The sequence below is a fragment of the Chionomys nivalis genome, chromosome 22, assembly GCF_950005125.1.
Source record: "Chionomys nivalis chromosome 22, mChiNiv1.1, whole genome shotgun sequence".
In the NCBI taxonomy this organism is placed as follows: Eukaryota; Metazoa; Chordata; class Mammalia; order Rodentia; family Cricetidae; genus Chionomys; species Chionomys nivalis.
The window spans coordinates 3,770,364-3,794,806 of record NC_080107.1 but is presented as its reverse complement, the minus strand read 5'-3'; the positions used below and the strand labels follow the sequence as shown (position 1 = coordinate 3,794,806).

Here is a 24,443-nt window from a genome sequence, read left to right as displayed (position 1 = left end):
TTAAATATATGTACTCTTCTATGCCCCTGATCCATAAAAATACATGTGTATCATTGGCTGAAAACGGCAGAGGTTAAAAGCAATATCCTAAAGTGAATATGCATCATAAACGTTAAAGAAGCACTTGGATATTGGCTGATAAACAATGATATTTGTAGCACTGCTTGTTGTATGGATCACTTGGGGCTGATATTGAACTTGTAAACTCTGTTAAAGATTTCTATAAAGTATATCATTCCTCCCCATGTGATGATTTCTGCAGTATTCAGAAAAGATAGACACACAGATTAAACACATAGACACACAGATAGGCCCACAGGGACAGACACACAGACAGCAGATAGACTCATGGGACTGCCACAGATATAAACACAGACACAGGGACAGAGTCACAAGACAGCCTCCAGGCAGGCACAGATTCAGACAGGATGGAAGACACAGGCAACATGAAGTAGAGAATTCAAGTCTGGGTTCACTTTTGGATAAACAACCCCAAGGGGAAGCTCTTTTCTTTCTTCTCCTAATGTGACACGGATGCATTATTGGTGACTCAGAGTTAAACACTAATGTGTTTAAACTATGCAGCCCCTGGCACGTATAATATTGTTATTATGGCTACTGTTACTTTGAGGGGCAAAGCAGGATTCTGTAGCAAAGAAGAAAGAAGCTGTGTGGTGGTGGCTCAGGCCTTTAATCCCAACATTGGGAGGGAGAGGCAAGCAGACATCTGTGAGTTCAAGGCCTGCCTCGTCTACAGAGTGAGTTCCAGGACAGCCAGAACTGCTACACAGAGAAACCCTGTCTTGAAAAAAAATCAAAAGTAAACCAAACCCAAACAAAAAAACCCCCCAAAAACTGAGGCTCTGAACTGGAACGCACCCAGGCTTTACTTGTGGTTCAAATCGTAGCTGTGAAATACTCTCCCTGCATCCAAGTTTCCCAAGCTGTAAACTGTGGATTTGTTTAAATAAATATTTATTATATATACTAAGTTCGTGGTGAGGTAAAAATGACATAATGTCTAAATTATTAAGTGTGTAAAAGTTGTTAGCAGAGTACATTGTGCGGTAAGTGCTCACTGTCGGATAAGTACATGGACTGACTTATGGTGAGAGTTGTTTTGGAGGAGCCTGTGATCGACTAAAGGAGACAAATAATTTACACTTCACTCCGGAGTTCCAGCCAGGTACGGTGAGCGTGAAACTCCACTCGAAGGAGAAAACAAAACACTATAATCTGTGTTGCATAAGCAAGAGAAATTTACTTTTTGTGGTTTGGAGATCAAGATATACGAAATCGAGATGCTAGCCTCTGCAAGGCTCCTGGTGTGCTCCTACTTCCTGGTTTACTGACACCCACTTCTCCCAACTTCCTTTGTCCTCCTTTACCTGGCCCAGGGTAAGGGAAGGAAGTTCTTGTGCCTTTTCATGAAGCCATTAATCCTGTCATATGTTTTAATACAATACCAATTATCCTCCCAAAGGTCTTACCTCCAACTATCAGGACACTTGAGCCTGCAATTCCAGTAACCTATAATTGTGAAGAAACACAAAAAGTCAGCCCATAAACTTACTTTCATGACAGAAAGTTTTAAAAGCAGCAGAAACATTTGTATGTAATGTTGGAGAATACATTTTTCTAAGTCTTTATACATTGTACTCAAATTATCATAAAATTGCATTTAGTAAGGGTCAATGAGGAAAATTTCAGTTGAAAAAATCTTGCAGTTCGTTTGCAAAACAAATCATCTTTAGCAGGCAGAATCGTCACCCTATTTATCAGTTGGAAAATTTCTGTGTATACTTAATTTTTCCCAACTACGTCTAGAATGGCTGCTATGCTTTCCGTATAAGGCGTGTAAAGTCAGAAGACACACATCTTCAGCCTTGCTCATCTACAGAAACCTATTTAAAACGACCTTTTATTTATGCTGTACTTCAGCTGGCGCTTCACTAAGACACTCAGTGGTTTTATCTAGTCAACTCTGTCCTAGGAGTAACAGCTGAGGGAAAAAAGTGAGGACAAAGGAGGAGCAGCCTCCGGAGGCGACCGTGGCTCAGCAGCTATCGCCACCGCACCACCGTCAGGAGTCGGACCGTCCCGGAACACAGTGCCCTGGGAGAGCCAGGAGACACCAGCTCTCCCCGAGTGTGTCTCAGAGAGACCACGCCGCGTGCAGAACTCAGCAGGGATGGAACACTGAAGACCAGCCCGGCAGAGGGGCGTGACGGACCCGGAAGACCCAGAACTTCCGGCTGCAGGTGGGAGGCAGCATCCAATCAGCCCCTGCGTCTCAGCGGCCAATCAGCTCTGGCCTTACAGCGGCGCTCGGGACAGCGGGACTGGGCTGCTCTAAACCGAGCGATTGTCACCTGCAGGCTCCAGCTCCAGGTAGTGACGCCCGGTGAGGGCGGTGTGTCTTTGTGTCTGCCGCCTTTCCTCCTCCGCTCATGTAATGCACTCCCTGAACCAAGAAATCCAAGCATTCTCCCGGAATAACCTCAGGAAGCAGTGCACCAGGGTGACCACGCTAGCTGGGAAGAAACTTATAGAGACCTGGAAAGATGCCACAGTTGAAGTTGTGGAAGCGGAGCCCGGCGGTGGGGATGGTTGTGGCTACGTGCAGGACCTTAGCTTGGACCTGCAGGTTGGCATTATTAAGCCCTGGCTGCTTCTGGGTGAGTAGACTGACTGGCCACTGTGTTGTGGAGTCCTTTGAACTGGATTCCTTTGCCATCAGCTTCCTCTATGCGTAATAATCCCCCATGCACAGTAACATTATCAGCTATCCTGATGAAAAGTTGAAGTGTTTACTTTTTTAGGTTAGGAACGAAATAGGGACGTTTCTTCTTATCACGTTGACACCTGATTCTAGAATTTTAGAAGAAATGTTCTTATTTTCTTAAATTTCTCTGGAGGCTAACGGGATGCTGTGTTTTCTTGTTTTATAAAAAGACCATATCCTTTAAAAATGCAAATAAGCACGTGATTCCTTGGCCGTTGGAAGGACGCTGAAAACTTGCTTCCTCTAGCATCTGCTCACGGTGTCTGTCTTTGCTGTGCTGAAAACAAGGCTTCTATTTTACACCTACAAGTCTGATGGCCTCATGTTTTGTGATGTGGAAATACTGAATTGTATACAAGCTTCGCCCACAGATAGCAAAAGAAGAAAGTGTGTAAGAGAACTCACTTTGTTGTTGTTGTTCTTTTTGTTTCTGTTTTTGTTTTTTTGAGACAGGGTTTCTCTGTAGCTTTGGAGCCTGTCCTGGAACTAGCTCTTGTAGACCAGGCTGGTCTCGAACTCACAGAGATCCGCCTGCCTCTGCCTCCCGAGTGCTGGGATTAAAGGTGTGCGCCACAACCGCCCGGCGAATACTCCGCAGTTACCTTGTTGATCTAGTATGGTGTTCTTTAGAAACCAGTCTATCCCATAGATCTGCATTACTTCACATTTATGAATGAGAAAATAACACATGGACGCAGAATCGGGAGTTAGATATACCCACAATATGAAGTATACACATACAATGCTTTTAAAGATCTCCAAGTTACAACTGGGGACTGGGCTTTAAGACTAGGTAAGTGATTTGCACAGATAACAGATTCAGTAAACAGCAGAGTTGGGCATCAGTTGCATGTCTGATGGACTGTTACCCTCTGTCGGTATACTGTGTTGCTTGCAGTTAGACTTACATTAGGTGGTGCAATGCATTTATTCTCTCTAGACCTCCAAAGCCATCTGCTTAAAGTATTTTTTTTAGTTTATTTATTTTATGTGCATGTATTGTATGCATGTTACATGTCCATCATGTGTGTGCATGGTAACCTCAGAGATCAGAAGAGGTCATCGGCTTCCCTCAAACTGGAGTTAAGGATGGTTGTTAACCACCATGTGTGTGCTGGGAACTTAACCTCCGTCCTCTGTGAGAGCAACTCATGCTCCCAGCCACTGAGCCATTTCTCTACCCTCCAAACCATCTGCTTACCTGAAGTAACACCCGATAAAGTTGTTCTGGCATTGTGAATGTTTCCTTGACAACACTCAAGGAGTGTAAGTTATTGTTATACCATGAGTATTAAGACTTATCATACACGATTAATAAAAACCCAGACACAGATATTGGGGCCCAATCTGAAGATCAAAAAAGCAAAGTGGTTAAGCCACTTAGAGAGCTGTTACCTCAAAGAAATCCTCAGATTGAAAGAGAATGAATTTCAGTCTCATCCTGCCTTATATTCTTCTCTAGAGCTGGAATTAAAGGCATGTGACTCCCTAGTACTGGGATTAAAGGTGTGAGCCACCACGGCCTGGCCTCTAGTGGCTTGGTTTTACCTTCTGGTCTTCAGACAAGCTTTATTTATTAAAATACAAATGAAATATCACTAACTCTCTTTAAATTGATTGAATAAATAAGGCCATCTAGTTTTTCAGCTCATGGAAAAAAATATATGATCTCACCAAATGAACAGCAAAACCTTAAGTGAATGATTTGACTGAGCAGGACGGCTCAGATCTCGTTCACTGTATCCAGAATGATAATATGTATATGAGCATTTCTCAGTTATTTGACCTCCTGAAGCTGCTTCTGACCTCCCCAGGCACACGCTCTGTCTTCATCCGCCCTTTGTCTCTGTCTCTTTTTCTCCCCTTCTTTTTTTTTTTTTTTTTGAATTTTTCGAGACAGGGTTTTTCCGTAGCTTTTGGTTCCTGTCCTGGAACTAGCTCTTGTAGACCAGGTTGGCCTCGAACTCACAGAGATCCGCCTGCCTCTGCCTCCCGAGTGCTGGGATTAAAGGCGTGCGCCACTTTCTCTCCCCTTCTTTCTTACATTCACAATAAATGGAAAAAAATAAAAAGTAAATGAATAAATAAGTAAATACTTTAAAAACCAGAATCTTAATTAACTGCAGTGGTGACTGTTCCAGAAGCTGAGGCGGGATAATAAGTAGCTCACGGCTTCCTGGGCTGCAGAGTGAGGGCAGCGTCAGCAGCAGAGTGAGACCCAGCTGTGGAGTATGTACCTCAGTACCGCAAGCACAGACTGTTAATGTCAATGTGGTTACAGTTTGAAGTCACAGAATATACACCAACTGTCTCCGAAATAGCATCAGCCTGACCTGTCTGTTTCAAGTTTGAGAGAGAGAGAGAACGAGAACACGAACCATGGTAGTCAGTGTGGGGTGAAAAAGGAAAGAATTTCATTTAAGCCATGTTGCAGGTTTACTGTTTTAAAATGCAAACAGATCAAAGTAATTCGTTAAAAGATGGTATGTTCAATAAATATTAAATTTAAACTAATTTATCTGAACCTGTTTGCCATCCCCGACGTGGGTAAGACTTCCTAGAGTTGACAGCTGAGAATTACCTTTTAGTTGTGAAGTATTTCAAAGTGGCAGGGAAATTACAGAAAGATGAGAGAACAGACAATTTCTGTACCCACCATCTACGTCTGTTAAATGCCCATCTTTTGGAAGTCTAACTTCCGAGTAGAAAGAAGCAGAATGCGTGTTTAGTAGGGAGCCTCCCAGCTGGGACCCAGTGTGTACTTGTGGATGCTCAGTGACCTGAAATCTGCAAGGGAAGCCGATTCCTCAGACAGGGAAGGAGGACAGCAGGGAAAGTGTTGTGTATGGAAATGGACTCAGGAAAGAAAAATTCTTGAAATCCTTCGTTGTAAATGTCCCGTTTGAGCATTTGTGAAACCTGCTCTGTGCTAACTGGCCATTCTCAGATAAGAATTTCCTTCTGAACGTCTCCAGGTGTGGGAGAGTAGGGAGCCTTCTTCAACAGAAAGAGAAGGGAGAGGCACAGCCTTAGCGGTGTACAGTGTGTGGATGGGAGCCGTGGACCTCAGAGCTACTGCATGTTCCCTCGCCAGCTGGCCTGAGCTTACTCTGCAGGTGTCTGACTTTCTTAATACCCTTTCTTCTTTTATAAAAGAAAGAGGTGTTTATTGTAAATAATACAATTCACATAAGAAAAAAATCACCTGTAACCCCACATTTAATGTTTTGTTCCATGTACTTTCTGATTTTAAACACGTTTTTGTTTTTTATGGTACATTTCACACCATGCCTGAATTGTATGTGGGTGGTAGGGATCCAACTCCGGTCCTAAAACAGAAAGTACTTCACCCACTGAGCCGTCTTCCAAGCCCCTCTAACGTGTATTTATTTCCTAACATACTGAGAATATGTATCCCATGCCTTACCTATTTTAATTTTTATTTCTAGTGGTGCATATTGCTATACAGATTTCGCTATGTAATTGTACCATCTTTTATTTATCTTAGCACCTACATTGGACTTGGTGTTGTTTTGCTTGCTGGTTTTGTTTTTTACGTTATGTGTGAATATCCTTAGAGACAATCACCGCAAACCTATAATTTTAGTATAAATTATTTAAAATGGGAAAGTCCATAGATGTATACAAAAGTTAACTTTTCATGGTGAATATTACCAAATTTCCCTTCCAAAAATTGAACTGATATTCTCCCGCATTGATTTTTTTTCCCACGCTGTTGTGTTTTTTAGAGAATCCTTACATAAAATTCATGTGAAGATTCAGAATGGTGGTGTTTATATTCAGGATCGTATGATTTATTTCCTCAGGGTCACAGGATGCCGCTCATGATCTGGAGCTACTGAGGAAGTACAAGGTAAACGCAGGGACGGATGCTTCAGGTCTAGGACTGCATCCGGAGAGATGTCCGTTCTCCTATCCCGTGGGAACTGTATAGCTCCAACTTTGGCGTGATTCCTTTCATCTGTGCAATTTGGGCCCCATTTTAATAGCATCGACAAAATAATCGCCCCTGCTTTAAATACACAGCTGTGTAATTCAACTTTCCAGTTTCACGTTCTTCTCGGGTCCCTTCACACAACACCATGGACTTGACCCTGGAAGCACATCTTTCCTGCCTATGTGTGAGCGGTTCCGTATGGGGCAGACTTTCCTCACCTCTGCTTGTCAAAGACCCACCCATTCCTGAGTCCTGTTCATACACCAGCCTCCGCTAATACTGCTTCTTACTCACTCCCGTCACACAACTGATTGGATTTGTTGCTTGCTTTCAGTATTTCCTCAAAGTAACTTTTAGCTGTTTGCTATCATGTCAAGCACAGTTTCAGTTCATGTTGAGTAGTTTGAGGAGCACATGAGGTTCCTGTTCGCTTGAAGCTTATGCTCAGAATGGACCCAAAGAAAATACAAAACTCTATAGAATGGTATAGTGTACGGTTCATTTGGGAAGTACAGAGTGATGATGCCCCTGGTTTGTTTGGTTTGGTTTGAGGCTTGGGGACTCAGGAAAAGATTCTTGGAGGAGGGAATCTTTTTTTTTTTTTTTTTTTTTTTTTGGTTTTTCGAGACAGGGTTTCTCTGTGGTTTTGGAGCCTGTCCTGGAACTAGCTCTTGTAGACCAGGCTGGTCTCGAACTCACAGAGATTCGCCTGCCTCTGCCTCCCAAGTGCTGGGATTAAAGGCGTGCGCCACCACCGCCCGGCTGAGGAGGGAATCTTGAATCTCTCTCTGAGGGGGTTGAGGAAGGAACAGATGTAAGAGGATTCAGATAGAAGAGATGGAGTGTGTAGACAGCCCCAAGCCAGAGAAAAGAAGGTTGATGCTTGCAGGGACAGAGGTGGAGATCAGAAGATAGTGTGAGAACAAAGGGTACCAAGATAAGAGCAAGAGAGGCAAGCATGACCCAGTGCCGCCATGCTTGTTTAGACACGATCCAAAACGTGGTGAAAGCCAGTGGCACGTTTGTGCAGTGAAATAACAGGATTAAAGGTGCACTTTATCGGGAGGCAGAGGCAGGCGGATCTCTGTGAGTTCGAGACCAGCCTGGTGTACAGAGCTAGTTCCAGGACAGGCTCCAAAGCCACGGAGAAACCCTGTCTCGAAAAACCAAAAAAAAAAATGCACTTTAAAGAGATTTCTCATTAGAAGCAGTGTGGGAAATAGAATGGAGGCTTGTTTGAGCTAGAGGTGGGCAGACCAGCTGTGAAGTTATCTCAGTCCTCTGAGGGAAGCTGAGACTGGCTTAGATTCGAATGCAGAGGGGTAGAGAGAAGTGGTGGATTTGAGGTATCCCGAGAGGTCAAATTCCTCACGATTGATTGGTTATGGGGAGAAGAAAGTTCCAGTTGATGGACTGTGTAGGAAGGATTAGGAGCTGTGGCCCTGTTGGAGGAGGTGTCTCACTAGGGGTGGCCTTTGAGGTTTCCAAAGCCCATGCCAGGCACAGTCTTACCCCTTCTCCCTGCTTGCAACTTGTGGATCAGATTGTGGTGAGCTCTCAGCTACTGCTGGCTGGCTGCTTAGTTGGCTGGTTGAGTGCTTAGATCAATAAGTAAAATTTGCATAAAGAAACCTCAAAAGAATATGAGAGAAGCGGGGACGTGGTCGCTGTGAGAGTGGGAAAGATGGCGTGGAGACGCCACGAAAGCAGACCTTTTCCTCTTTCCTCTTTACAGTGTTTTCATTTCAGAGACAGAAACACATTTTGATTTGCAGTGGAAATAATAATGCCTAAGTAGGAGGCCTGAGACAAGCTGCATGCCTGGTAAATACGAAGTCAGAATAAAGGAATTCTTACCACCCCTGTCATAGAAGGTGTCCCATCCCAAGGCCAGCATCGATCAACACTTCTCTCACTGGGTGGTAGAGGTAGGATTTCTTGAAAAAGAACCTTTTTGGCTGGGTCCCTTTCATAAGCCCCATAAATGCCTGTGGTTCATTGCAATAGAAAACCAAACCAAACAAACAAAAACCACTGAGGTTTTGTCTGTTTTTGAGACAGGGTTTCCCAGTAGCTGTGGGGCCTTGAACTCAGAGACCCGCCTGCCTCTGCCCATGTGCTGGGATTAAAGGCGTGCGCCGCCACTGCCTACAGCACTTAGATTTTTGTGTGGATTTCCTGTAGCACAAATGATAAAAATTCCAAATATCGGAGTTCACCCAAGGATCAGAAAAGCAAAGCAGCCAACCACTAGAAAGACCTTTTTCCTCTACAAAATGTTCGGTCTGGACCGGCGAGATCCTGTCTCCACAAATGCTCAGACTCCACACCCCACTGAGTTCCTGTCTCCTCCCCTTTGTATTCCTCTCTCTACCCAGCCATATTGCTCTTGTCTCCACCTCCCCAGTGCTGGGATTATATGCGTGTGATCCCAAGTGCTGGGATCACCTTTGTGTGAGCTCTGTTTCTCTTTTAGACAGATTCAGTCTTGTGTAGCCCAGGGTGGCCTTGAACTAATGGAGATCCATCTGCCTCTGTCAACCAAGTCCTGGGATTAAAGATGCATGCCACCACCCCTTGGCCTGTATGGCTGACTAGTGGGCTGCTTTGCCCTCTGATCTTAAGATAAGTTTACTTATTAAAACAAATAATATACAACTATAATATTCACTGAGGTATTTTTTCCTAGTAGATACTTTAAGTACTTTCTGCTGAGGTCCTTGTTCACTCAGTTCTTAGTATCGTTAAGTTCAACCTGGTCTGAATTTTCACAGTGCTTCTAGAGCAGGGCGGATGGCAGTCTCCAAGGAGTCAGAGTGCAACAGAAGCTTCATGCATGTATTATTAAAGAGCATTGTTGCTGAGTATGGGTACTGAGAGAACATGTACCAGTCAGTGAGTCGTTATGTTTTCAGTGTTCGTATTCCGGAAGTTACAATATGGTCTGTTTCTGGATCATCTAATTCATAGAACTTAAAAAACATCTCTGTTCTTCCCTTTAAGGTGACCCATATTCTCAATGTTGCTTACGGAGTAGAAAATGCCTTTCTTACTGAGTTTACATATAAGACCATTTCTATACTGGATGTGCCTGAAACCAATATCCTGTCCTATTTTCCAGAATGTTTTCAGTTTATTGAGCAAGCAAAACTGAAGGTGAGTTTTATTTTGATATAGTTCTTCAGAAGTAGAAATTCAAAAACGGGACCACCGTCCGGTTTTTGTATGTTTTACTGAATTTGTGAAGGACCATTGCGAAGATTTCCCTCTAATAATACCCATCAAATCCTTCAGGTTTTTTGGTTCTCTAATTGGTTTTGTTGTTGTTTGTTTGTTTCTTGTTGTTTTTTGGTTTTTCGAGACAGGGTTTCTCTGTAGCTTTGGTGCCTGTCCTAGGACTAGCTCTGTAGACCTCGAACTCACAGAGATCCGCCTGCCTCTGCCTCCCAAGTGCTGGGATTAAAGGCGTGCGCCACCACCGCCCGGCGGTCTGTTTTTTTTTTTTTTTTTTAATGAGAAGTTTATTTTTCATATTAATTTAGCTTTGTTTCTTCTGAGTTCTTACCAAGAAACACTGGGATACAAACTCCCTCTGCTTCTGAATTTTCCTGTGTAAATATATAGTTAAATATCCTCTGAGGCTGTATTAGCACCTACATACATCCTGACAGATTTGTCAGAAGCCAGATGGACCAAAGGGTACAGTCTGCTCTAGTCTTGTCAGCGGATTCTTGGTGATGAATATTCATTCATTTTCATGACTAAGGTGCAGAGATTGTGTAGCTGTGCCTATAAAAAATTATTGACTAATTGATTGAGGCAGGGTCATGGAGCTTAGGTGAAGCCTCAAACTTGCTGTGCAGCCAAGGATGATCTCGAACTTCTGGTCTTCCTACCTCTACCACCCTCACACTAGACTTGGAGATGTGCATCACCGTGTCTTTTTATGCTGGACTGGGCATGGAACCTGGGGCCTTGTTCGTGCCAAGCAAGTACTCTACCACCTGAGCTGTATCTCTGGCCCCTATGCATTTTGAAGCATAGAATTTTAAGGTAGAGTGCATGTTGTTGTACTGAGATGACATGAAATCCTAATCTGAAACTATCTGCTGGTTTTGTGACTTAAGAAGACCAACACAAGCCGGGCGGTGGTGGCGCACGCCTTTAATCCCAGCACTCGGGAGGCAGAGGCAGGCGGATCTCTGGGAGTTCGAGGCCAGCCTGGTCTACAAGAGCTAGTTCCAGGACAGGCACCAAAAGCTACAGAGAAACCCTGTCTCGAAAAACCAAAAAAAAAAAAAAAAAAAAAAGAAGACCAACACAAGCCGGGCGATGGTGGCGCACGCCTTTAATCCCAGCACTTGGGAGGCAGAGGCAGGCGAATCTCTGTGAGTTCGAGACCAGTCTGGTCTACAGAGCTAGTTCCAGGACAGGCTCCAAAGCCACAGAAACCCTGTCTCGAAAAACCAAAAAAAAAAAAAAAAAAAAAAAAAAAGAAAGAAACTTGCAGACTTGTTGATGTGAGGAATTTCAAAATATTAATTTTTGTTGCTAATCATTCTTGAAAAGAGATGCCCTTGTAGGTTTGATACAGTGGATTAAGACAGTATTTTCATCGTGGGGAAGCTGCTTGGCAAGCCTAAAATAGTCAAATGGCCCATGACAGCAGTCGTGTAATGTGAGCTTGGGAGCTAGGGTTTCTAGTAATGTGGTCCCCTCCTGTCCCTTTCCTGCTGTGCCAGATGACGAGTGGAGAAATGAGGTTGGTGAAATGTTTAATTCTGTACTGTGTGCTCCATTCACTATAGATCATTAACTTTTTAAAAGCCCCAAGTCGGCCAAGTTGGTCCATCAGATTGATTACATTCATCATTAATGCAATATTGCCCAAACCGGCATCCACCCTGCATTGTGTCCACTTCACTTATAAAGTATCATTTACGAATTACCTGGGGAGTTTTCTATTTATGGGCCTCACATCTGGCATATAATTACCTTTTCCATTCCATGGTATTATAAGTTGTCCATGCCATCATTTACTAGCTGATTGGTTAAGAATATTTTTAATTTACTTCCTTCGGAATCAAGTCCCCACAGCACCATTTCCTTCCTTGCCAATGATTTTGTACGTATATTTCCAAGCCAGAGACACCAGTTATTTCTATACGTGTGCTGGTAAGTTGCTAGGTTTTTCTCTGACTTAGCTGGGTCACTTGAGGCCTGTAGAAGATGCCATTTGAGAATTCCAACCACGTTATCAGAGCCTTTCAGTCCTGGGGGAAAGCAGGTGTTGGATGATGAATTTGTCCTCGTTTTCTGCAGTGAAATTTATTCTGTGAAATAAATAGTCAAGATGAATTATTTACTTGACAGTTTTGAGTCTGCTAAGAATGTGTAATTAATTTAATGACCTTTCTCAGGTGACTAATGTGAACTTTGTTTGCTGCCGTTGCAGGATGGCGTGGTCCTCGTTCACTGTAATGCAGGGGTTTCAAGGGCTGCTGCCGTTGTCATCGGCTTCCTGATGACTTTTGAAGAAATGGAGTTCACCAGAGCTTTGTCATTGGTGAAAAGTGCCAGGCCGTCCATTTGTCCGAATCCCGGCTTTGTAGAACAGCTTCGCGCCTACCAAGTGGGCAGAGAGAACAGTGGAGGTGACTGACTGCCCACAGTGGATGGGGACCGTGGTCCATGATCTGAGCTCTAGCAGAGACAGACAAACAGCTTCTCCGTCGGCCTCTGTTTTGGAGAGAAAACTTGTAAAACTTCTCTTTCCTGTTGTCTTTTGCCAGTGGAAATGGGGGTTACTTGTATTGCCCTGAATATTAATACATTTTTAAATTTTACCGTCACTTTGGTATTGCAATATCTGGTTAAGTATTTCTTTGAATTACAAAGAGAAGATAATGTATTATCAAATCACTAAATCACATATGTGTAGGAAAAATTTTAAACCTTAATTTTTTTTTGTTAGAGATAGAAAAGCAATCAATGAAGCCTTTTAATTAATTTTTTTCTCATACAAAATTTCATGAACAAAACGTTTTTGAAGTGGTAGACTTACTAAGTGAAGACTTACCATTTCAAAAAAAAGTAAAGATTTTTTTTCTAAGTTAAAAAATAATATCTTGGGGCTGGAGAGATGGCTCAGAGGTTAAGAGCATTGCCTGCTCTTCCACAGGTCCTGAGTTCAATTCCCAGCAACCACATGGTGGCTCACAACCATCTGTAATGAGGTCTGGTGCCCTCTTCTGGCTTCCAGGCATATGTGCAGACAGAATATTGTATACATAATAAATAAATATTTAAAAAATAAATAATATCTTCAGCTTCTCCCAAAGAGTACCAGAATCAAAGGCTTATATAAGCAGCTATTTAATGCTTATAAATTCATGTAACTTAAATCCTCTTATGAAAAAAAGTGTCTGGTGATATTTGATAACAAATAAAGCTTTCCTGAGGATCAGAGTGTGGAACTAGCCATAGAGGCTAGGCGGTGGTGGCGCACACCTTTAATCCCAGCACTCCTGGAAGCAGGCAGACAGATCTCTGTGAGTTCAAGACCTCTCTAGGCTATTCAAGATCAAATCAGTCTAAAAGAAAAACAGAGCTCACATCTTTGATCCCAGTCTTTTAATCTCAGCACTAGGGAGGTGGAGACAGGAGTGATGGCTGGGCAGAGGGAGGAATATAAGGTGGGAAGATTCAGGAGCTCAGAGAATCCAGTCTAGGGATTTGTAGAGACAAGACCTTGCCTATAGTGTCTGAGCATTTGGAGAGGTAAGAACTCTAGTGGCTGGCTGCTCTGCTTCTCTGATCTTTCAGCTTTCAACCTCTTAATATCTGGCTTCAGGTTTTTATCTAATAAGACCAATTAGGATTACATTACACAAATCTTCATTTTGACTTTTAAATTTGGTCCTATTACAAGCATTTCCTTTTATTCGTTAAGTGATTGCATAGATGCTTTATGTTATAATTTTATGCTTTTTAAAAATAAAGCGTTATCACACTTTGCTCTTTTTTTTTTTTACTTATTTATTTATTACGCATACAATATTCTGTTTGTGTGTATGCCTGTAGGCCAGGAGAGGGCACCAGACTCCATAACAGATGGTTGTGAGCCACCATGTGGTTGCTGGGAATTGAACTCAGGACTTTGGAAGAGCAGACAATGCTCTTAACCTCTGAGCCATCTCTCCAGCCCCCCACTTTGCTCTTTTTAACCTGGGTGCTAAGTGTTCTGTTTATGGGTTTCTGCCATATTTTTTTGTCTCCTGGGATCTCTAAAATCTATCTTGTAGTGAAAGATGATTTTTTTTAAGATATAATCTTAAGATTTATCTATTTTATATTTCAGTATTCTATTGAAAAACATATTTTCTAAGGAAAAAATTATGAATCTATAAAAAAATTTTAAATATTTATAGGATGCTCAACATTGTGTACATTTTTTTCCTGGAAGAACACTTTGAACCGTTTTTTTTTCTCTAATGCTTCCATGATAACAAAACTGAATTATGTACATTATATATTTGCTATATGGTTTTGAGTTTGAGTCAGGGGATTACAGATCAAGTGGGAGAGTCTATGCTTAGTTTGCTAAAAGGCCCTGACTTCCATCATCAGCAACACACACACACACACACACAAATAAAAATCTTTAAAAATTTTATGTAGGTGCATACTGCAAATTTTATCTTTGTCTAGTTATGAGGGAATTTTTTTTAATGCTTTTTGAGTGACATTTGTGATACTAAAAGATAAGTAGGAGTGACTGAAGGTGAGTGGGTTGTGGCAGATTTTTCAGAACTGAGTCAGGAACATATGTAAAAGCCAAAGACGAGGAAGAGCATGAAACATTGGCAAGTGAAAGACTTACTGAGATGTGGCTGAGATGAGGGAGCACTGAGGCGGAAGGCATAGGATGCCGTCCATCACTGAGGCGGAGGACATGGGATGCTTTCCATAGATGTGGACTGTCGGCCAGATCATCGAGACCTGGTCCAGAGCTTTCGGATGTTAGTCTTTCAGAACAGCAGAAGGATTAAAGGTTGTAATCATAATTTGCTTAGAAAGTTTTGTTTTACTTTCATTTTTATGTGTATAGATATTTTTCCTGCGTATTTGTCTGTGTGCCATGTATATGCAGAGTCCATGGAGGCATTGGATTCCCTCATAGGACTAAAATTTCAGACAACTGTGAGCTGTCCCTTATGGGTGCTGAGAACTGAACCCAGGTTCTCTGTAAGAGCAGCCAGTGCATTTAACCCCTGAACTATTTCTCCAGCCTCAAGAATGATAGTTCATTTATTTGAGGCAGGGTCTTGTGTTTTTTGTTGTTCTTGTTTGGGTTTTTTGTTTGTTTGGTTGCTTTTGGTTTTTTGAGACCAGGTTTCTCTGTAGCTTTGGAGCCTGTTCTGGAATTAGCTCTTATACACCAGGCTGGTCTTGAACCGCCTACCTCTGCCTCCTGAGTGCTGGGATTAAAGGCCTGCGCCACCACCGTCCGGCCCAAGGTCTTGTGTTTTACAGGTGTGCTCCGATTTGCTACCGAACTAGGATGGCCTTTCACTTCTGGTCCCCTCTCCATCAGCTCCCAAGTGTTGCAGTTAACAGGCATAGACACCAAGGCTGGTTTATGTGGTTGGTGCTGGCTTTCACGCATGCTCGGCAGGCACGCTAGTACCTGGGCTATATCCCTAATCTTCAGACCATTGTTTTAATGATTCAGTCTGTTTGTTTGTATTGCCTTGACTGACTTGGGAGGAAAAACAAGGTAAGTAAGGAGTTTAGGTCCAGGTTTCAGGTGGTGAAGCCAGGTTTAGTTGACGCAGTAAAGATGGAAAGAAGGGGAAGCTAGAGAGATGGCTCCGTGGTTCAGAACACCTACTGTTCTGTCCGAGAACCAGAGGTTGGTTCCCAGCACAAACATCAGGTAGCTCACAGCAGCCTGTAGCTCCAGCTCCAGGGTATAGGACACCTTTGGCTGCTGCAGGTGCCTGCATGCACATGCGCATACCTACGTACAAACACACACAGCTACACCTAATTAAAGTAATATAAATAAATCTTATAAAAACAGAAATAAGTGGATACTTTGAAAAATATTTAGAGAGTAGGTCTTACAAGCCATGGCATTGAATTTTATTGAAAAGAAGAGTTTTTAGCTGGGTAGTGGTGAGGCAAACATTTAATCCCAGCACTTGGGAGGCACAGACATGCAAATCTCAGTGAATTGGAGGCCAGCCTGGTCTACAGAGCGAGTTTCAGGACAGCCAGAATGGTTACACAGAGAAACTCTGTCTCAAAAAACAAAACAAGAAAGAAATGAAGAGATTTCAGAATCATCCCAAGGCTTTCAGCTTTAATGAGAATAAGTATTCATTCCTAAATTGGCCTTTTTTATTTGATTCGACATATCCTTGAGATATACAAGTCAAATTGGTATGCCAAGAGGGTAACTAGATGGGGCTTTTGGTTACTGGTAAGAATTTGCAGTAGGAACAGACAGCATCACACAAAGGAGAGTTTAAAGTCAAACTAAGGTATAAAGCTGGATTTTGGAGAACAACCATGGCTCCTGGGAATGACGCGTAAGTATTTTTGCAAATGGAGCTTGTTTGACTAGAGGACATGGCCCTTTGGAGAGTCCCCGTTTACCTGACAAGGACCTATAGAAACAATAGGGCAAAATCCTGTGCTGATTCTAGGGAACTCATGGGCTTCAAGGCTCTGTAGCTTTCACTATGGTAACTCTTAGCTTTGCTTTATTAGCCATGATTGTGCCTGGGTTTACTGGGAACCAAAGCTCTGGTGTGTTACAGAAACCGGTTTCTCCAGTTGCCTTGTGTCCAGAGTAAGCAGAAAGAACTCACTAAGGCTTATTCATTTCCAAATCATTGCTTATTCAATTCCAAAACCAGATAAATATACTCCAAAGAGCTTAAGAACTCGGAAAACAGTTTCTTAAAAATGACCTTAAAAACTTGTAGGAACATATAAAGAAAAGATAAAGGACATGAAAGGTCAGACATTTCTCTGGCACCAGGACATGAACACTTAGATATGTTTCTAATATATCAATAAAGGAATCTAAAACGCCCAGTTCCCTTAAATGCAAAGTACATGCAGAAATTGCCAAGAAGAATAGAAATTTAGTCCCAACAGTTAAAGAGTTAGGTACTAATCATGACTATTTTAAGAATAGAATTATAAATGTACGCCACATAATAAAGGTGACATAAAGATCACTTAGGAACTGGTATACACCTGAAAATGATATCCTAGGCATTGCAATACCCTCAGCTGATTTCATATTGTTAAGAACTAATCACAGGGCTTAAATCTCTTTATAACCGCATGTTTGCTGCCAGCTAGGGCACAGTATGAATAAGACGTACCTAGCTGGATAAAAGCATTTGGCTTGTATTATAATGATATGGGGTAAAAGTCAATGATATCAAGGGAGTAGGAAAAAAGAAGAGAAACTAAAATGAATAAATGTTAATGGTTCTTGGAAAACAATTAAAGAGAAATGATTTGAAGCTGCTCGTGTTTGAATGCGTTAGAACTTGTATAAAAAATAGAGAGGGCCGCAGCTAGTTGGGGCCATGAGTTTGAAAGACAGTCCGTCGCCGAATTCACACATCCGTCCTCTGACACAAGAACCCCGCTGGGGCTGGACTCTGGCACCACCACATTTAAAAGCTGGATGGAGGGTGAGCCAAGAAAAGAGATGTGGTCAGAGAGAGAAGAGAGCAACCGGAGCACACTGTCAAAGGAACTAAAGAAGACTTCAACATGCGTGCTAAATAAGAACAAATGATGCCGAGAGTTCCATACGACAAATATGTACCAAAGGCAACTGGGCTTGGCTTCATGGAGGATATGCTGACCTTGGGAAGATCAGTTTGGTAGACCAAATGATGGGAGAAGCCAGATTTGTTTATTAAATGCTATGTGATATGCCGAGTTACAGTTAAGGCAATAATATGTATCTATTTGGGGGTGAGTAAACCAGTGTATTATATACAAGGTTGATATTAAACTTTCTACAATTCAAATGAATAAACTAAATTCTAGAATTACCAGTGCCCCATAATTATTATTTTATTTTTTTTTTTTTTTTTGGTTTTTCGAGACAGGGTTTCTCTGTGGCTTTGGAGCCCGTACTGGAACTACTCTGTAGACCAGGCTGGTCTCGAACTCACAGAGATCCGCCTGCCTCTGCCTCCCGAGTGCTGGGATTAAAGGCGTGCGCCACCATCGCCCGGCCCCCCATAATTATTAAGTATTCAAAGTTGAGAGGGTTGTACCAGTCCTCAACAAAATACCTGTTCATTAAATAAAAATAACTACCAGGCAAAGAATAATTGCTTCACTGATTTTTTACTAATATTTTTCACAAAAGTGGAGACAAAAATATATGCCTTTTGAATCTTAGTATTTGGGCTTGTCTTTTTGTTTGTTTGTTAGTTTTGTTGTTTTTTTTTGAGACAGGGGTCTCTGTGTAACAGCCCTGGCTGTCCTAGAACTTGTTCTGTAGACCAGATTGGCCTCCATCTCATGCAGACCCATCTGCTTCCGTCTGCCTCCTGAGTGCTGGGATTAAAGGTGTGCACCACCACTGCCCAGCTAGTTTTACTTAAAAAAAAATTAGAAAATCTCAAACAAAATTATAGAAAATAGCATGTTTATCACCAGCATTCTTGTTTACTGTCAGTCCTCGCGACTCCCTCCTGAACTTGTCATCTCAAGGTAAAATCCAGACATAATTCTTTCAAGAATCGAGACCACCCCCCACCTCCAGAAGTTTTCTCTTTTGATGTCTATAGCTTCCCTGAGTTAAGCAAATAATTAAGTTAATCAAATAATATTTGATTAAACCTAACTGGTATTTGAACGCATGATCAGGAATCAAATTCGCACATGAAAGTTTGGAAATTTCTCTTCATTTCCAAAAGGCAGAAGAATGCATTTAATTGGTTAAGAATGAACAGGCAGATCAGCCAAGCTTGTGTTTCATTTGATGTCTGACGGCATCATCTCTGTCAGTTGTTCCCTATCACGACTCCATCAGCAAACCCTCACGTTTCTGTGTGTTTCATTTATTTAAGACTTGGAGAGATACAACTACAGTTACTGTTTGTAGGGCTCAAAAATGCAGGACCAACTGTGGACATGTATTTCTGTTGAGATGATCTTTATGCTTTAAATCATGAAGCTGTTTCGGAGACCATTTGGCCTTGCCTGCTGCGAAGTCATGCGGGTGCTTTGTGTGACGTCACAGTCTAAGTGAATGACAGCCAGGGCACATCAGCTGCCGAAGGCAGTTAGCAAGCTCAGGCATGATGTCTCCTGCCTTTGCTCTCTATCTGGAGAAGACAAATTCCATCTCTTCTCTAAAGTCTTCCAAAAGGTGGTTATTTTTGTTTTTAATTTCTCTAATTTTAATATCATTTTTAATTATTTGTATGTGTGTGTCTGTGTGTGCATAAGTGCATGTGATTGATTGCAAGTGCTTCTGGCCTCTGATTCCCCGGGAGCTGCAATTATAGGTGACTGTGAGCTGCCTGGTGTGGGTGCTGGGAACTGAACTCTAGTCCTTTGGGAGAGCACGACGTCTCGCTAGCCCCTCATTAATTTTTAAAAATTATATTCTTGCCGGGCGTTGGTGGCGCATGCCTTTAATCCCAGCACTCGGGAGGCAGAGGCAGGCGAATCTCTGTGAGTTCAAGTCCAGCCTGGTCTACAAGAGCTAGTTCCAGGACAGGCTCCAAAACCACAGAGAAACCCTGTCTCGAAAAACCAAAAAAAAAAAAAAAAAATTATATTCTTACAGAATAGATAAAGTTATATTAACACTAGATTGATTTTATATTTGTATATAACTGTTAATAGAGATTTAATTAAGTTGAATTATTATAAGTTGATGAATTATTAGTATATATGATAGGTACACAAAAGTTTGATGGGGCTTTATCAATTGATCAAATAATTTCCGAGATATTATATATTTCTGAATTTTCACAATTTGTTTTTGTTTAGAGGAAAGTTCAAATATATCCAATCCTGAATTAATTTTCAGGTTGAATTATTCGTACACCAAAGTTCTGACCTGTGTTTCCTGTACTGTTCAGTGACAGGCCAGTGGGCAAGAGCCTTGAGTTGGTGTAGCTTGAGTTGGTCCTTGCTTTTTCCGTAACTAGATCAGTATTCTTGTGATGTTCATCCATGTGCACCATGCATTGAAGAAAGACTTCTCCGTCTCAGCTTGAAAATCAACAAAGTACAAAACAGCACAGTAATGAGAGTGCGTGTCCTGGATTAATTAGAAATTCAGAATAGACATGGGGGAAGTCCACGTGACATTTTATTCAACAGGTTCAGAGGAGAAAATCAAAAGACAGCTTGTGTAATTAAGATGCTTATCTAATGAACGCAGGCTTGTGGCAAATACAAAACACCTCCTCTTTGGACAAGAAGCATCAAAAACTGAACAAGTGTTTCTCATCATGAGATAATCCAAGTTTTTTTGTTTTGTTTTGTTTTGTTTTGTTTTTTATTTTTCGAGACAGGGTTTTTCTGTGGTTTTGGTTCCTGTCCTGGAACTAACTCTTGTAAACCAGGCTGGCCTTGAACTCACAGAGATCCGCCTGCCTCTGCCTCCCGAGTGCTGGGATTAAAGGCGTGTGCCACCACTGCCCGGCATAATCCAAGTTTTGAAACTATCATTATCCAACAAAAGCACTAAACAGAACTAAAAAGCAGTCTTTGTGTAGAATAATAAGTTCTGATAGAACTAAGGTTCTTATGATTATGATTGAAAAAATCGTCAAACATGCAAACATTGCATCAAATAAGTTGTGTCAGATAATTATTCTTTGTTCAATATTTATTTTAACTTACAATTAATTTGTTCATACATTTACTGATGAAATAAAAATAAAAAAGGAAAGACAATGGACCTTGTTCTCAAGAAAAATCCATGTTGCGAGACTAAAAGAAAAACCTTCAAGCATCTTCTGGCGAGTGAGTGGCCGTCATGCACAAACAGGATGATGATGACTGCTGAGATGTGGGGGAGGTCTTGGAGGAAAGGTACTGGCTTATAGCTGAATGAAGGAAGGCCAGTATTGCTGTACATTGGGATAGAAAGTGAAGGCACACTAGGCAGGCCGACTGTTAGAAGCAAGGCTTGTAAATGTGAGGACCTTTTCAGAAGAGGATAAAGGTGTGCAGAGTAGACCTGTAAAGAACTCATTGAAAATTACGGCGAGAAGGCGAAGGACTTATTTTTGATATTTCTAACCTACTGGTATTTCTAAACTTCTTAATCTTCAGGCTCAGCTTTTCGCTTTCTACCCAGGTATGCAGTAAGTAGTGAGAGATTTGTGTTCAGGATTTTGAGGTATTAAGTGTGTGCGTGTGAGTATAGGTGTGCATGCCATGGCACACGTGGGGGTAAGAGAATAGCCTTGTGTCTTGGTTTTCACCCTTCCACCTTATCTGAGGTAAGAATCTCTTGTTTGTGGCTGTGTGTCAGGCTAGTTGACCCAAGAACTTCTGGGAATTTTCCCATCTCACTGTGAGAATGCTGGCACTGAAGACACGTGCTACCATGTGCCTGGATTTTCCTGGGTCTGGGGATCCAAACTGAGGTCCTCTGCTTGCATGGCAGGTACTTCAACCATGAAGCCCATTCCCTATTCCCAGTTAAATGCTTACAAGGTGCCTACTAAAATCTCTAAATTAAAGATGAGGTTCTACTCCCCTCATTGAAAATACTGAGATACTCAAATTTTCCTTTCCAATATATATGTATATATTGGGGTATTATTAGTTGTAATATATGTTGCACATAGGAGTCTTGTCAAAGCTGAAGAAAAGGAGGTACCTGTTGGTAAAGGAAACCAGTGAGATTTTTATTTTCCTTGGCTGCTAGAGATTAAACCCAGTGAAATTTTTATTTTCCTTGGGTGCTGGAGATTAAACCCAGACTAACTCTATTCCTATACCCCAGAGAAGGTGTTTGAACTTCCAGGTAGTATGTATAAAGACGGGAACTTCGGCTAGTGGTGGGCTGGGCTCAGCGGAAGAGTGACGGCAAGGGTGTGGGAAGGCTGGCTGCATTGTCTAGAAACCGAAGCATCAAGAAGACTGTTTAAAAGATCTATTTATTTATTAGATCTAGTGTTCTGTCTGCACTGCTATCTTAACACATGATGGCAGGAAGGGGAGAGATCAATGAAGCCAAGATAACCAGCATGCATCAAGCTCACGGGATTGTTTCTATCTTATTAAAAATGAAATGTAGAGATTAAATACAAATCCGGTTTCCGAGGACTTTAAGTAGGTACACTGGGGCTGATGTACTGGCAGGGTGACAAGTTGTCAAGCAAGCATCTGGAACGTGACTCTTGGCTTTGGAGAGATTGGTCACACAGTATTGGAAATTATTTATAGAGTATGAAGACCGATAAAGACTTCGAAGGATAAGACTGAGAGTTTGAAGGAGAGGAAAGAGGCTTGACAAACACAAGTATTTCCCGGCTATAAATAAATAAGATCAATTGTTCAAAAGAGAGGCAAGGGATAGAAAGTTAGAAGACCTAGGAAGTGTAGCATTAAAAGGACAAAAGACTATTAAAGACAGCCCTATAGAGGACTTCCGACCTGAGGGAGGGATGAAGATGTAGGGGCTGGCAGGAGCATTTGTGGAGAGGTTTTTAAGAGGAGGCATACCACATCTTCAAGTCCCGATCGGGAAAGAGCCAGTTGGAAGGGTAAAGACCGAAATGCATGGAGAGAAAGAAAATGACTTTCTCCAAGGAAAACATTTTAAAATATAATGAAAACGGCAATTAAAATCTGTAACCAACCACCAAAGATATGAACTAATCCATAAGGACCCCCTCCCCTTGTTTTTAAGACAAGCTTTCTCTGTGTAACATTTATGGCTGTCCAGGAACTTGTTCTGTAGACCAGGGTGACCTCAAAGAGATCCGCCTGCCTCTGCCTCCTAAGTGCCTCCTGAGAACTGGGATTAAAGGCATGAGCCATTATACTCAGCACATTTATTTTTTTTTAAAGTAAATTGAACCTGAAAGTGGTTTTAAAATTTGAATTCTAATGCTGGGTATTGGTGGCTTTAATCACAGCACTTGGGCGGCTGAGGCAGGTGGATCTCTGAGTTTGAGGCTAACCTGGTCTACAGAGCAAGTTCCAGGACAACCAGGACTGTTACACAGAGAAACCCTGAAAAACAAAAACAAGAAACAAAGACCAAAGTTGAATTCTAGGAATCTACCATTTAATGTTGGAATTGCTATTGCTTTTGTGGGGATGTGACAGCCAGCCCCAACCTGATGGTTGTCAATGTTATTGACTACTCAGGAAGAAACGCGTTTCTCAGCTGTTAGTGACACTTTCCCCAGAGCGGTCAGGCCTCTGCAATGATTATACTGGACTCCCTGTGATGGCTAAGAAACTAAACACAGCACCAGGCACCGCTCAAGGGCTGTTGACCTTTTCCCTGAAAAGCCTGTGAGATGTGGGCTGGGACTGTTGCCACTGTGAGGTAATGAATTGCTTGCTCTTTCTTGTCACTGTGGGACAGGGGTGAGACTGTCTCTTGATCCCTGTGTGACAGGGAAGAGAAACAACTGAGAGAAAAAAGCAGTTTTCTTGCCCAGCTGTGGATTCCCTAAAGCACGAGATAATTGTAATGTCCACCTTTATAGACAGACCCCTCCTTCAGCCTTCTTTGGCCCTGCATGCTTTTTGGTTTTAAGGCTGCCATCCCTTCTGCTAGCAGTAAGAGGAATAAATCCATTTAATCCATTTACTTTGAATTGAGTCTCTGTCTTTGGTCTTTTCCAGTGGATTTGAACACAACACTATTACTCCACTCCTATAACAAAAGCTCTCCCAGATTCTAGAAAGCTTGGAAAGAAATAGCAACAGATACGTCCATATTTTGGAAAGGCTGGGAAAGGACCAGGCACCTTCTAGAATATAGAACTTGAAGCACATTATTTTTTTTTTATTGTTTGCAAACAGTGAAACTAAACATTTTAACGTATATTCTATGTAGATGTGTGTGATTAATACAAGAATATACCCCCAGGAAAAAAAGGAGTGAAGAGGAGAAGACAGAAATGTCATGGGCAGAATGACCTTTACTTACATATTTTATCTATATTCTTTTGTATGTATTAATATACAATACATTAATTATGGTTTAATATGAAATAGTGCCCAACACATTTAAGAGAAATGACATTTAAATGGTGGAAAACTTTGAGAAATGAACGTCCGATATCAAGTACAGAAATCAAGTTGTTGAGAAAAAGGAATATTGAGTTTCATTAAGCCTACTGTCCCAGGTGTTAGGAAAGCCGATGGAAGAGAGCACTGGGGAGGTCACACTAATTAACAAGCGAGCAAATGAATCTGTTTCTATGAAGCACAAACGCAAACATATCAGGAGGCTTGAGGCGTGACCAAAACCATCCTCAGAACCAGAGGTCCCACACTCGGCCATGCATCTCCAGCAAAACCCTAGACTCGCCCGCCAACCTGGCCAAGAAGCTTGCCCTCTTCCAACATGGCGGAAGCACCCACAGCCTCCGCAGAGAGCATAGCCGGAAGTTACGCAACCCCGCGAGCCGCGCCGCCTTAACGGTGAGGAGCGTT

General features: G+C 42.0%; 1 protein-coding gene across 1 annotated transcript; it reads left to right on the top strand.

Annotated features, from left to right (window-relative positions):
- Positions 1 to 2,333: 2,333 nt before the first annotated feature.
- Positions 2,334 to 13,860, top strand: Dusp19 (dual specificity phosphatase 19). The gene is made up of 4 exons (XM_057755100.1): positions 2,334 to 2,678; positions 6,613 to 6,659; positions 9,747 to 9,899; positions 12,199 to 13,860. Exons 1-4 carry the CDS (start codon positions 2,456 to 2,458, stop codon positions 12,403 to 12,405), a joined length of 630 nt encoding a protein of 209 aa, XP_057611083.1. The 5' UTR covers positions 2,334 to 2,455; the 3' UTR covers positions 12,406 to 13,860.
- Positions 13,861 to 24,443: the final 10,583 nt, after the last annotated feature.

Coding starts and splice junctions, on each gene's coding strand:
- Dusp19 (XM_057755100.1), top strand. CDS start 2,456: ATGCACTCCCTGAACCAAGAAATCCAAGCATTCTCCCGGAATAACCTC. Junction 2,679..6,612: donor TAAGCCCTGGCTGCTTCTGG/GTGAGTAGACTG, acceptor TTATTTCCTCAG/GGTCACAGGATGCCGCTCAT. Junction 6,660..9,746: donor AGCTACTGAGGAAGTACAAG/GTAAACGCAGGG, acceptor CTTCCCTTTAAG/GTGACCCATATTCTCAATGT.